At 38.5% G+C, this 13,504-nt stretch overlaps 1 protein-coding gene across 1 annotated transcript; it reads right to left on the bottom strand.

The window, feature by feature from the left end:
* Positions 1-1,008: 1,008 nt before the first annotated feature.
* LOC141828359 (protein SEEDLING LETHAL 1, chloroplastic-like) lies at positions 1,009-2,274 on the bottom strand. The gene has a single exon (XM_074715785.1). The coding sequence runs from the start codon at positions 2,200-2,202 to the stop codon at positions 1,198-1,200; it is 1,005 nt and encodes a 334-aa protein (XP_074571886.1). The 5' UTR covers positions 2,203-2,274; the 3' UTR covers positions 1,009-1,197.
* Positions 2,275-13,504: the final 11,230 nt, after the last annotated feature.

The following is a 13,504-nucleotide window of genomic DNA, read 5'->3' as shown; positions in this document are numbered from 1 at the left end:
TAACTACCATGTTATGTAAAGTCCCTTAGTCAAGACTAATTGGTGGTGTACAAACTCCAAAATTATACTTTTGTGCATAATGAAACATGATCAGGAGATTCCTAAGAGTGCATTAGTCCTAGTTTGGATTGATTTTGATGTTGTTAAGATCATCAATAAATTTTAACAAAAACTCACTAATGAAATTAAGATTTAAAAATATGATAAAATTCTTAAGAGTTGATTTGAATATATCTTATTTTTATTAAATTTGATACACCTAAATCAAAACAATTGTATTCTTGAAACTATCTAAGTATAATTTTAATATACTTTTAATAATTTTTAAGAGTTGATTTACTTCATATTTTTAATCTTTTGTGAGTTGTTTTTTTTTTATAGAAAATAACTTTTTCTAAGAGAGATAAATAGTAGTTTAACGTAACTCATTCTTCAAGATTTTGTGTTTTGGTGGTTCGAATGAATCAAGAGATATTTTTTTAAAAAAGTATATGATTTGATAAATATAAACTATGATACATGATTTAGATATTAAGTAAAACTCAAGTGATTTAGTAAATTACCATTATAATCCAAAATGCTCATATAAAATATTTAAATATTTTTATAATGAGAAGTTTCTAGAAATATACCTAGAATAATTTTTAAGGAAGAATGATTGGTTAAGATGATGTACTAAAAGAATGAGTAAAATGGGTGAAATAAGAACCTCTCTTGTACTTAAAATTGAACAAGTTATGGCATCAAGACTAACTCAGACACACAAGTGCGCACGTAGAATTACGACAATTCAGTCAATTATGTAGATCAGTGAGCAGTTGGACTGCGCCCCCTTGGATTCAACCCATTCGACGCGTGTGAAATTGTTCTGCATTGTACCATTTTTCCATCCAATCATTAAGACAAAGAGGCCGTGTCATTAACAGAATCGGATCGCTGAGTAAATAAACATGGTCTCTTGCAACTTAGGAATATCTTAGGCATTTCATCAAACATGAGACTGCGCGAGACAATTAGAGCAAGGGCTACAACACAACAGGAATCCGCGCGAAATCCATGGAGAGAGGCAGTTTACACTTCTCATTGTACAATAGGACAATATTGACAATGATAAATTTTTCTCGTGAATTTATAGTCCGATTCAATTCGAAGAAACAGAATGAGGTGCAATCTGCAATGACTCTTGATAAAAACAAGTTATAGACCACCATCCCTACTTGTGCGCCAAAGGGGCGACCTTTCCAACGGAAGGGAAGAGCTAATTCGTACCTCCAATTGCGCCATGAACTGCCCGTTGCTTGGTCTAAGCAATGCCGGCAGCGGGAAGACCACGCCCTTCTCCTTGCATGTCCGATGTCTCGGTTTTATCCTGTTGGGCAAACTGAAAGAGAAGAATTGGGGAAAGTCTCTCAGCTCCCGGAGCTCTCGCTGCATTTCCGACACCAAAAACTCCACCTTTGGCCTAAGATTCTCGTCTATGCTGTAGCAGAAGAGCTGCGGAAACCTCCTGGCCATAGCCCGAGCGTTCCGCGGCGAGAAGCCCACGCCTTCGAGGAAGTCGAGCCTGGGAAGAAACTTCTCCTCGACGCTGCAGGATAGCAGCGAGGTGTGGCGCGCGATGGGGGCGATGCCGAGCATCTGGAGGAAGTAGAGTGCGGGGCGGAGGTGACCGGCGACGTCAGAGACTAGAAGGCGGGGTCGCCGGAAGATAACGCGGCGAAGGTCCTGGTCTTGGACGCCAACCTCGCAAAGGAGGAAAGAGACGACGGCGGCGAGGTCGGAAGGGGAGGCAGTGAGGATCTCGGGGCACATGCCGCAGGCGCGGCGGAGCTCTGGGGCGGAGAGGCCGAGGGAGCGGAGGAAGTGCACAGAGGCGCGGAGGTCATAGAGGGAAGCAGCGGCGAGGGCTGGATGGGAGGAGGAGGCTTGGAAGAGGTCGATGCCGACAGAGTCGAGGAAGAGTAACTTGTCGTGGAAGACAGCGGCCGGGGAGGGGTTGGATGCGAGGCGTAGAACAGGGAAGGGTGGGGATATTCGCGGAGGCTTCTCAGGAAGGGGGATGGGAGTGTTCTTGGAAAGATGGGCGCATGCCATGAGGCGACGGCAGCGATCGAGCGGGGGGCTTCGTGAGAGAAGGGGTGGTGCAATTGGGGGAACCTGGCGGAGGGAGCGGCAGGAACAGAAGGGGAAGATTTCCTCCATGATTAGGTTAAATTTGGGCAGGAAATCACATCGGGCTCATTTGATGCTTCGTCTTCAGCCGATTGTGAGCGCGGGGGCGGAGAAAGAGGGAGAGAGCGAGGAGGGATATAGCACGAGTGGTGTGTAGTGGAGGAGAAAAGGACGCGTCGCGCAGGGCCTTCATAGTAGTCTTTTTCTACCATTACAAGTTTTACTAATATTTTTTTTTTTTAAATCTATTATATTATATCTATAAATTATAATTTATGAATGTGATTTAAGTCTATAATAATTCTATATAATTATTATCATACTAAAATTTTATACGTTTTAGAAATCTTCGAAGAGGGATCTCATTCTATTTTTAATATCTAAGTTAGTCCTCTAAAATTTAAATGTATGAAAATTGAACTGTCAGTTAACTAAAAACGAATCAGGTGCTTCAAGAAACATCATTAGGTTGAAAACCAAAACTAAAGCTTTCAAAAATTGATTTTCCAACTTAGATCATTTCCATGTTGTTTCAAATTTGCTCCAATTCAGCTCATTTCAAAATTCGTCTCAACCAGTAAGACCACTGACTATCACTTATATTTTAAAAATTATTGACTTATATTTTAAAATTTATTACGATGAAAATTTTTTATTAGATTGAATCGGTCACTTTTAAAATTAAAATTGTAAAAAAAAAATAGTATTCAAAATTAACATCTGATTAAGAAATGAAGTATTTATTTTGTATAATTGAATGATGTCTGCTACTTCTTTCTGCAATAAAGGTGGAATCCACCCTCCTGCGTCGTAACCAACTGCACTTTCTCGATTTACCTCCTCATAGATGGTCGTGGGGCCGACGATCGGTCCGATGTCTGCTACTTCAAACTTTGGAGACATGTAAGTTTTGATTATAAAAGTGTTATCTTCTATGCATATAGTAAGAAAATGCAATACACAAGTAACTATTATGAATTTAAATCTTTTATACCATCAGTACAACCAACCAAATGACCAAAAGAGTTGATAAATAAAAGTACCTTTACATAGGTTCTAGACATCCCAAAGAAACCAAACATCAAAGGCTTTATTCAAAACATGTTTGACAACTACGATTGTGAAGTTGGGTGTTCTATATTTCAAAATTTCTAATCTATTATAGTAAAAAGTAAAATCTATCATCCAGCGATCTCACATGATCGATCTCACGACTATCTGTAAGAAGATAAATCAAAAAATTATAATTGACCACTATGGAGAAGAGCATTTTAGATGTTGTCTTCAGCCAACTCTACCTTCAACATTAAATATGTTGATTGTTCAAAGAAAGAAGTGTAGAAAAAAGTGAGGAACATCGACATACAATAAGAAATTGCATCTGTTATTTTGTATTATCGACTTTTCATTTTATATTTCTTTTGTTTGTGTGTTTTTTCTACTACTAATAGTCAAGGGTGGATCTAGGAATTAGAATTAGGAGAGATTTGAACTAGAGGTGCAAATAAATCAAGCCTGATCATGAGCTTTTCGAACCAGTTCAAAAATATTTGACTCGTATTCAAAATTATCAAATTCAAGCTGAACTCGAACATGTTCGATAATTTTTTTAAGTCGAATTCGAATCAATAATATTTTATTTGATTGTTCACGAGTTGCTCGCAAACCATACTTGAATTGAACTTTAGTTATTTTATAATTTTATTTTAAATATGCTCCAAGTAAGGTTCAAATAATTTAAAGTGAACTTGAATTTAAATCATTTCAAGTTATAATTCAATTCTGGTTGAATCAAAGTTCGAACAATTCTAATAAAACTCGGGCTCAAATTTTATTTCAAACCAAGTTGCCACTAGAATAATTTATATTTTTAAGCTTCGAATTGAATTCAAATATCATATATATTTTCAAGCTCAAACTCAAATATTAATATTTTTATATTATTCGGCTTAATTCAATTCATTTGCACTGCTAATTTGAACTTAATGTAATAAATTATATATTATTATCATAAATATAATAAATTATATATATATAAAACAAAAAGTTATTATATTATATTATTTAACAAAGTTGTGCCCTACGAGATTTTGAAATATAAAATTCACCTATAATAAAATCTACATCTATATTTTTAGTTAAATTTCGTTTAATATAGTGTCAAACAATCTTCAAAAAAGTAATCCTCCATTTTATTGTGAATGTCATCTAAAAGTAATAGTTAATCAATTTGGCTCACCTACAGGATGAAAGAAAAAGAGAATGGATGTTTTACCCTCTTTTCCAATGGTCTCAACTGTTAGATTTTTTTTATGCACGTTTTTAAAATTTTATTTCACTAAGCAAAAAATAAAAGCAAAATAATCTATATTATTACAACACGCGCAATAAAAATCATATAAAGATACACATACATGCAGACATAATCATAAAATAGATGGTATAAATAAATAATACATGTTAGATGATATGAAACGAAAATGACATCAACTAGCAATCTTTAGAAAAGTTGTCTCTACTTGTATCCACGCCGAGAGCTCCGCGAGATGACTTCATTAAGTCACGTGTCGTGTCTCCATTTCAATACTATTCGAAGGAAGGAGATAAAGCAATTCGATATAGAACCCACGGTTCGATTCAGTATCTGGCGGCTCAAGGCAACCCAACGATACGAATCGAGCTGAATGGAGGCAATTAAGTCACAGGGCAACAAGCCTGATGGCATCAGAGTTTTGACAATAATAATTGCTCACCGAAACAATAGCCAAGGGTTGAAGAAAAAGTACCTTGCGACGGAACAACTTCTCCTTGCTTTGACCACTGACTATAGCTCCTTAGCAACTGGTGGCTGGTTCGCTGGGGAAGGCGGCTGGCCGGTGATAGGAGGGAAGTTGGTAGTTGGCCCCTCTTGGAAGACGACGGTGTTGGATTTTCGATATGCGTATTTTAAAATGTATATTTAACTAAACATGCAACGGAAGCGTAATAAATATTTTATTACTATCTACGCATAATAATCACATAAGGATACACATGCATGCAAACATAATCATATATAAAAACATAATAATTTATATCTTTTGGATGACACGAAGTGAAAATGACATCAACTAGCAACCTTGAGCAAGGTTGCCTCTACTCGTATCTGTTGGAATCAACCCGATGCGTTGTGCGTATTTATACGTTTCACAAACGTGCGCAACGAAAGAAAATATAATAATTAAACTTAATTATTACAACACTCACAACATACGCATGCAGGATATAACAGGTACATGGCATAACTAGAATTTAAAATTTTTTACTAAATAACAATTTATTCTAAGCATACCTACCAGATATCATGGAATGGAATTGACATCAATCGAACGACCCTATCAAAACTCCACCTCTACCGGTGATCCACGCCAAGCTCTTGTCTGGACGATTTTCAAAGCCACGAGTCGCATTATCGTCTTTAGTACTAGTCAATGATCAACAACGATCAATTCGAGAGAAAATTCTAATATCGGAAACCTGCAACAACACTTGTCGCGAATATTTTTTAGGATTTTCTAACTATCACCGATAATCGTATTCTCGGTGTAGTTTTCGGTGGTCAACCTTTGACCATCGGTTTATGGCAAACAGTCAGAACCTTTCTAATGAAGATGAAACATTCTCTAATCACTTCACATGCTCCCGGAGGCAAACCTTGATAGCAAAATGCTAGTAGCAGACCCTGATTTTCGACGACTCCAACACTCTGGTAGCAACCCGGTGCTCTGCCAACATCTTCAAGTAGCTAGAAATGATTTTTATCCATCGAGGATACGCTGGTAGCAAGTGGAACCAGATAAACCTTTCCATTGTAACTCTGATTGGTGGCACAAAGGGCACCAACCGTCGGCATCCAATGCCTACAGTCCTTCACCACAACTCTAGGAGAGTCTCAAAGGGAAAGGGCCGAACAATGAGAGAGCTGCCTCATAGGAAGCCCGATTGGGAAAACAGACATCAAGAACCTTTCCCCTTTCTTTAGCGGCACACAATCCTCGTCAACCAGAGGAAAATCACGATTCTAAGAAAAGAGATCATCAGCATTGGATTTCCTTAAACGCGGTCGGGCATCATTGCTTAGAGACGACACACAATTGGGATTCCAATTTGTTCAGTCGACCACGAGAGAAGCTGACCAGGGCACTCGAGTGAAAATCACAATCGGGGAGGGCAGTGCACCATAGAGCAATCACAATTTTGGGAGGCTTTACACGATGCGAGACCAGTTCAGTCGATTAGGGTTTTTGATCTCCCTCCTTTCTATTTTCGCGCACTCTACTCGCAATCAACAACACCAAAGAAACACAATTTTGAGAGAAGGAGAATCGGTGCAATTGTGGTTCATCACTGAAGGAGGCTGATCGGGCGACGTCATGATTAGGGATTCCAATCTCTACATGAAGGAGGTAGTGCTGCTAGGGTTCTGTTCACCGGGGAGAAACTGAAAGGAAGGTCGGCGCTTGATTCCTTCTCACAGATGAAGAAGAACAGGGGCAGCTAGGGTTTCTCCAATCCCTCTCTCCTACGCGACCATCTTGATCTTAAAGTGCACTCCTCGCGATTTTATCGTCGACGAACACGGGATTGTGAGGAGAATCTCGACCGCATCGTCGATAGAAATAGAATCACAAGGAAGTCACAATTCTCACATGCCGGGTCAAGCGGGGAAAAACTTGGGAGAAAGGATAAAGAAAAGAACCAGACCAGATTTAGGATTGGGTACTATAGCAAATACCAAACCGAGTTTAATGGATTTTAAGGCTTGAATGGTTGTAATCGATTCTAACCATTAGGGTTTAATACCAACTGTTCATTCCTTTTGATATTATATTTTATACAATATCTTATTGGATTTTGGGTCCAATCTAAAATCCCAACTAGAACCCATATACCGATTAACTTGAGTTTGGTTCAAACCAAACTAAGTTGGTTCAATTTGGTTGAAAACTAAATTGTTTGGTTCAATAACCAAAACACCTTCAATTTGAACCAAACTAATTTTGTTCATTTCTTCTTCTCAAGATGAAGCCCATCATTGCTTTCATTTTGCCAAAATGTTTTCCATTAGGAATCAAACTAATTTGGTTCATTTTGTCTTTGTAAGACGAAGTATATTATTATGACCTTTATCTGGTCCAACTAAACTATCTTTCTCTCGAACTGAGAATCAAATTCTCAAACTTATTTTAAGTCATTTAGGAAAACTTGAGTGTATGTGAATTAATAGGTTCTCAGTTATGTTAGTTGTGATGGGAGTCTTGGAATTCCGTTCCGTTGAATTCTTGCCGGACAAAAATTTTTTAGAAATGGAATCTTATCAAGTAGCCCTCATATTCGATCAACTAGGTGCTTGATTAATGCATTAAGATCATTGGGCTCTTGTGTTTGTATTCAGGATCCATACAAAGAAAAATAAAATAATTATGCGGTGGAATAAAGTAGTTGTACCTTTTTTTCTTTGTAAGTTGTGTAGATGATTGTACATACCCGAAGACCTCTTGATCTTCTGTTGTATTCCTCTCCTCTTCTTGGACGTTGTGTGGGCAACAATCTACCAAGATGACTCCACCAAATTCCTTCTATTCCTTTCTTCCAATCCGATGGCAAGAACTCAAGGGAGAAGCTATCTCCTTCTTCTTCTTCTTCTTTTCTTCTTTCTCTTCTTCTCTTCCTATCCTCTCCTCTCTTCTTTGGGCGCCGGCCCTATCAAAGGAAAGAATCCTTTCAAGGTGGCGCCACCTAAATCTAGGAGAAGGAAAAGAATTAGAGGGAGTCGGCCAAAGAGAAAAAGAACCACCCTTTCTTCTTTCTCTTCCTTTTCACTTTCTTCTTCCTCTTCACTTGGGCGTCGGCCCTAGCAAGGAAAGAAGGGAGAAGATGGAGGGGCGCCGGCCCTAGCACAAGAAGAATAAACTTCCTAAGGGGCGCCAACCCTAAAACAAGAAGAAGAACTTCAAGAGGGTGGGCGGCTACAAAAGGGAGAGGAGGAGATTTTAAAGGGAAAGATTGATCTTTTTGCCTCTCCCTATCCCCTCTTTATATAGCTTAGCCATCTAAGAAAATTTAGAAAGAAAATAATTAATTTTTACCTATTAATTTTATTATCTCTAAGATAGATAAAATTAATAGTTGGTTTACTTCGATCGCACAGTTAAATAGCAGTGACTCCGATGGAGAGGATACTATTAAATGTGTCTATGTGTGCACCATTACTTGATACTAGTCCATTATTTAGGATTGTGCCCCTTCAGATGGAGAAGATCATATGCTCTTAAATAACTTCCTATAATCATCCATAAAGGAAGTTTGATGTAGTGATATACAAAATGAACTCATCTGATATAGAGGAAGGCACTTAGAGCCAATACACAAGTTTGAATTGCATCACTATTAAACCAGTAATAGAGACCACATGATTAAATAAATAATTTCCTCTCCCACTTAGTTATTTGAATTAAGAAATTTTAATTATGCACGCATATATAATAATTCAAAAATCGATTTCCAGGCCGTGGTGAGGCACAGGGGCCTTCTTGGTTATCGGAGCAACGACCACTTTCTTAGACAAAACCAATTTAGGAATCCATTAAGTTATGCATACATAATTTCCTATCAAGCATGCATCCATATAATAACATATAAAGCATGAAATAAAAGCATAGCATAACATGCATCCATATAATAGCATATAAGCACGCTTATCAGAGTATAGCATAATATGCATCCATATTATAGCATATGAAGCACGTTTATCAGAGCATAGCATATAAAATAGCAATAAAGGCAATAAATATAAAAAATTAAATTTCTAACTATTATGGCCTTTTCAGAATCCGTCGTTCTTCAATATGCCACCTGTGGATGTAGTTGCGTCTATCTTGCTTCCTTCTTTACTGCGCCTCTAGTCATCACCATGCAAAAGAAAGTCACAACAACATAAAATAAAATTTACATCCATCGATCCTACACCCCACGAAGGAGTTTACATGTAATCTAGATCGAACAGTAAATTAAAATATTTACATCTATCAATCCTATACTCCACGAAGGAGTTTACATCTTTTCTAGATTGAACAGTAAATAAAACTATACAGCATCTCGCTGTGCTTAATCATTATTACAATAATGCATAATAACCTCGACATGTCCGAGGGTTCCAATCACACATACATGCACAACACACAACATACAATACATACATATCACGATTTAGGCCATAATAGTTGGATCTAGGAATCCTGCAACCACAGAGTTAATCTATTTGCAATTCCTACTATTATCCTGCCTAAATTTATGTATGAATCATGCATAAAATAAACTGAAACCAAACACACAGAGCCCTAACTAATACTCTGATACCATTGATGGGAACCTGAAATTCTGTTCTGTTGAATTCTTGCTGGACAAAAATTTCTCTAATGCATTTTTAAGAAAGACAATTGTACGATAAAGAAATTTTTCTTTAATACTATCCATTACCTCATCTTCACTCGAGGAAGATTTGTCACCGCTCGATTCTTCGCCTTCACTTAAGGTGTCGTGGTCACTCTCTAGTGCCATGAGCGCCATGTGCCAGGTGATGTGGCACAATTCCTCCTCATCGTCTGAAGAGTCACTACTTGAGGTGTCCCAAGTGGCTTGAGCTACCATCACCTCCTTCTTCTTATTATCCTTCTTCTTTCTTTCTTTCGAATCTTCTTTCTTCTTTAGCTCCAGACAATTCGGCTTGATGTGTCCCTTCTTGTTGCATTCATAACAAGTCACATTAGGATTATAGTTAGAACTTTGAGATTTACCTCGCGGTGGTGTGAACATCTTCTTGACGTCTCTCCTAGTGAACCTCCTCGACTTTCCCATCATCCTCTTAACATAGTGTGCTACCTCTCTAGCTGACATTTCTTCATCACTGTCGGAGGATTCTTGCTCGGACTCGGATGAGGCTTCCTTCTCCTTCTTTTTCTTCTTGTCCTTCTTTTCTACAAGTAAAGCTATACCTTTCTCTTTTGTAGACAAGTTAGCTTGTTCATGTAATTCGAATTCACAAAATAGTTCATCTAATTTAACACTAGATAAATCCCTTGACACTTTATAAGCATCGACCATCGATGCCCATAGAGTGGTTTGGGAGAATGCTTGAAGTACATATCTCACTAGTTCGCGGTTGTCGATTTTCTCACCTATGACGTGGAGACCGTTCACGATCTCCTTGAACCACCCGTGCATCTGGCTCACCATCTCGTTTGGCTTCATCGTGAAGGATTGGAGTTGTTCAATCAAGAGATCCCTCTTGGCTCGTCTTGATTCGCTTGAGCCCTCATTGAGTTTAATAAACTTTTCCCAGAGTTCCTTGGTTGAATTGAATGGATCGACCTTGCTTAGTTGCTCTTTGAAAAGTCCACATTGCAAGTTAGTCGTGGCTTTCACATTTGCTTGTGCCTTCTTGCATGTTTCTTTAAACCAATCTTTTGTAGGAAGAGGCACTCCAGAAGTATCCCTCGGTTTCTCAAATCCATCTACAATACTGAACCAATTGTCAATATCGTTTATAAGATAGTATTCCATCCTACCTTTCCAATAGACAAAATCATTACCTTCGAAGTAGGGAGGTCGTGCGGTGTTGTATCCCTCTTGAAACACCATTGAGTGTTTCTCGGTTGAACGTTGATTCTTTCGAAAAGAATCTCACTCTGATACCACTTGTTGGGACCGATGCACTTGCTAGAGGGGTGAATAGCAATTCTTCAAACTTTTCTACAAAATTATTAGCGGAAGCAAAGATAAAACATAGAAAAGAAAGCACAATCGCTAATCCAGTTTATTTACTTGGTATCCACCTCTACGAGGTGACTAATCCAATTATCCACACATATAGATGACATTTTTCACTATGAAAATCCTTCTTTTCAAAGAATACTTTGAAAGCGGAGAAACCCTCACAGAATCATCCTCTTCCTTTCAAATAATATAAGTGAAGTTTGAGGAAGAAGAAAGAGAGATTACAGATTAAGAGTTGTGCCAGAAAGATGAAAAATGAATTGTTCTTTTTCTTCGACATCGAACACTATTTTTATGTATTTCTGTACATCAGTCGACTGCTCCAAGGGCCAATCGACTGATAGGCTTTAACGACTCTTTAATTTGCATTTAATTAGTCAGCTGGCGACCAATGGTAGTTTACCAATCGACTGCTCCAACACTAGTTGACTGATCGAGTCGACCAAATTTTCTGCTCGAGCATCAGTCAACTGATGAACAGTGCCAGTCGACTGATCAAGCTGAAACCCCTGTGTGTGCTTCTGATCAACCATTAGTCGACTGCATGAATAGTGTTAGTCGACTGATCAAGCTGAAATTCCCCTTTCAGCTTCTTCTTTAGCCCTTAGTTTTGATGCAAGCCTTCAAACGTGTAACATCCCCCCCTTTCTACATATAAGGGAGACGTTACGTACTTTAAATTTTCCTTAACTTTTACTTATTAAATAACATAACTCAATTAAAATATTCTTTTTTGTTTAACAAGCGGAAGCAAAGAAATAAATATAAATTCTTGGACATGAAATAAATATTTATTTAATTCTTAATCCTGGATCTTATTCCGCGGTTCCGCCAACACCACACATCGAACACCTTTCCAGCTGCCTCCTCTTTCCTAAAACTTTTCCTTTTATTTATCTGCAATATGAGAAATGCAAACTATAAGCAACGCTTAGTAAGTACATACCTAATCTCACAAAACAACGAAAATCATTTCATGCATTCTTTCGTAATTAAACAGGAAATAAGTAAACATACTTAAACATACTTATGGGCCCTGGCGGAGTATCAATACGCGCATCTCTGATAGACTCGGGGTAGCTAGCCACCGAATGCTACCAGAGGACTTATCTTATTAGGCGACCTTTGGCCTGGAATTCCTTTCCTTATGGGCGAACCTTTGGCCCGAAATTCATTATGGGCGAACCTTTGGCCCGATACCCGCCTCTTAAAGTAAAATATTTTTCTTATACTTCTTATATCATGCAATTTAGAAAGAAACAATTTACACATGCTTTAACATAAAATGATGTCATGGAAAGAATAATTTATGCATGCTCTATAAAATCATACTATGAAAAGAATAAAGATAATAACGAAACTACTCATACTGCAGGTGAGATATGTACTTACCTTGTCTGCTCACTAGGTTTTAAATGTTACGGTTTGTGAAATCGGAGACTTTCTCCGAGGTGCTCTAGCGCCTTCTTCACACGACCTAGAAAAATCATAACTATCTTTAATCTAATCTAATTACTTAACCGGTCAAGAGTTAATCCTAACACAAATCACTTCTCATTACTCTAATTAACTAGATTAATTCTCTTGATCAAATATTATTTATTTAATCAAATCAGCCATAATTAATTAACTAACCATAATCTAATTAACCAATTAATAAATCTTAAATTAATTAGCTAATCAACTAATCATCTAATAATCTTAATTAATCTAACTCACCCTAATTAGCTTAATTAATCATCTGGTTAACTATCAATTAACTAATTAATTAAACTAATTAACAATTTACTAATCAAATTATTAATTACTAATTAAATCTTCTTCCTCAATTACTGAACAAGAAGAAGATGAAGTCACCTTGGTCTAGGAATTGGGATTGTACACCAAGCTCAGCAAACTCCCGTCGTACTCGGCTGTCACCAATTTCAGGGGCCGATCTCGAAGATCAAGGCGCTGAAGGCAGAGTACCTAGGGCCGCCGGTGATCTAGAGAAACAGAGGGTCCTCCGCCGGCTTGCTCTCCAACTTGACGGAGTAGTAGAGTAATCTTACTTGGAAGTGGACAGAACAAGAACAAGAAGGGGCAACTTCGGCAGTTAAGGGAGGCGGCAAAAGAGACTTCGATGGGAGCTTAGGAGCCTGTGCTGCTTCGGTGGAAGAGGAAGAAGAGGGGAGACGGCGGCGTCGGTGTGCTTCCGGCAGAGGTCGGCTGGCCGGGCGGCGTCTCCCTGCAGAGGCGGCGCCGTCGGGCTGAACAGGAGGAGGCAGCTGGTGGCTAGGGTTTACCCGGTTGGCTTTTTAAAGCCTCCTTCCTCGGTCCGTTCCGAGGTTTCCGCGCGGCGGAAGCGGGCGGCGGCGGACGCAGTCCACGCGGCGGACGCGGCTCGGTAGGGGCGCGGGTCGCGCGGAGAGGAAGCGGCGGGCGGAAATAAAAAAAGGAGTACACAGTACTCCTAAATTCGGGATTAAGAATTTCCGTTTAAACTGGGTCAAATTTCTCAAATCGAACCGGATTAAAT

This window comes from Curcuma longa, chromosome 4 (assembly GCF_044706935.1).
Source record: "Curcuma longa cultivar G26 ecotype Majalengka, Jawa Barat chromosome 4, ITB_CL_G26_1.1, whole genome shotgun sequence".
Taxonomy (NCBI): domain Eukaryota; kingdom Viridiplantae; phylum Streptophyta; class Magnoliopsida; order Zingiberales; family Zingiberaceae; genus Curcuma; species Curcuma longa.
This window is presented reverse-complemented; position numbering and strand designations above follow the sequence as displayed.

Excerpts from the sequence above, each read along its gene's own strand:
- LOC141828359 (XM_074715785.1), bottom strand. The coding sequence starts at position 2,202 with ATGGAGGAAATCTTCCCCTTCTGTTCCTGCCGCTCCCTCCGCCAGGTT.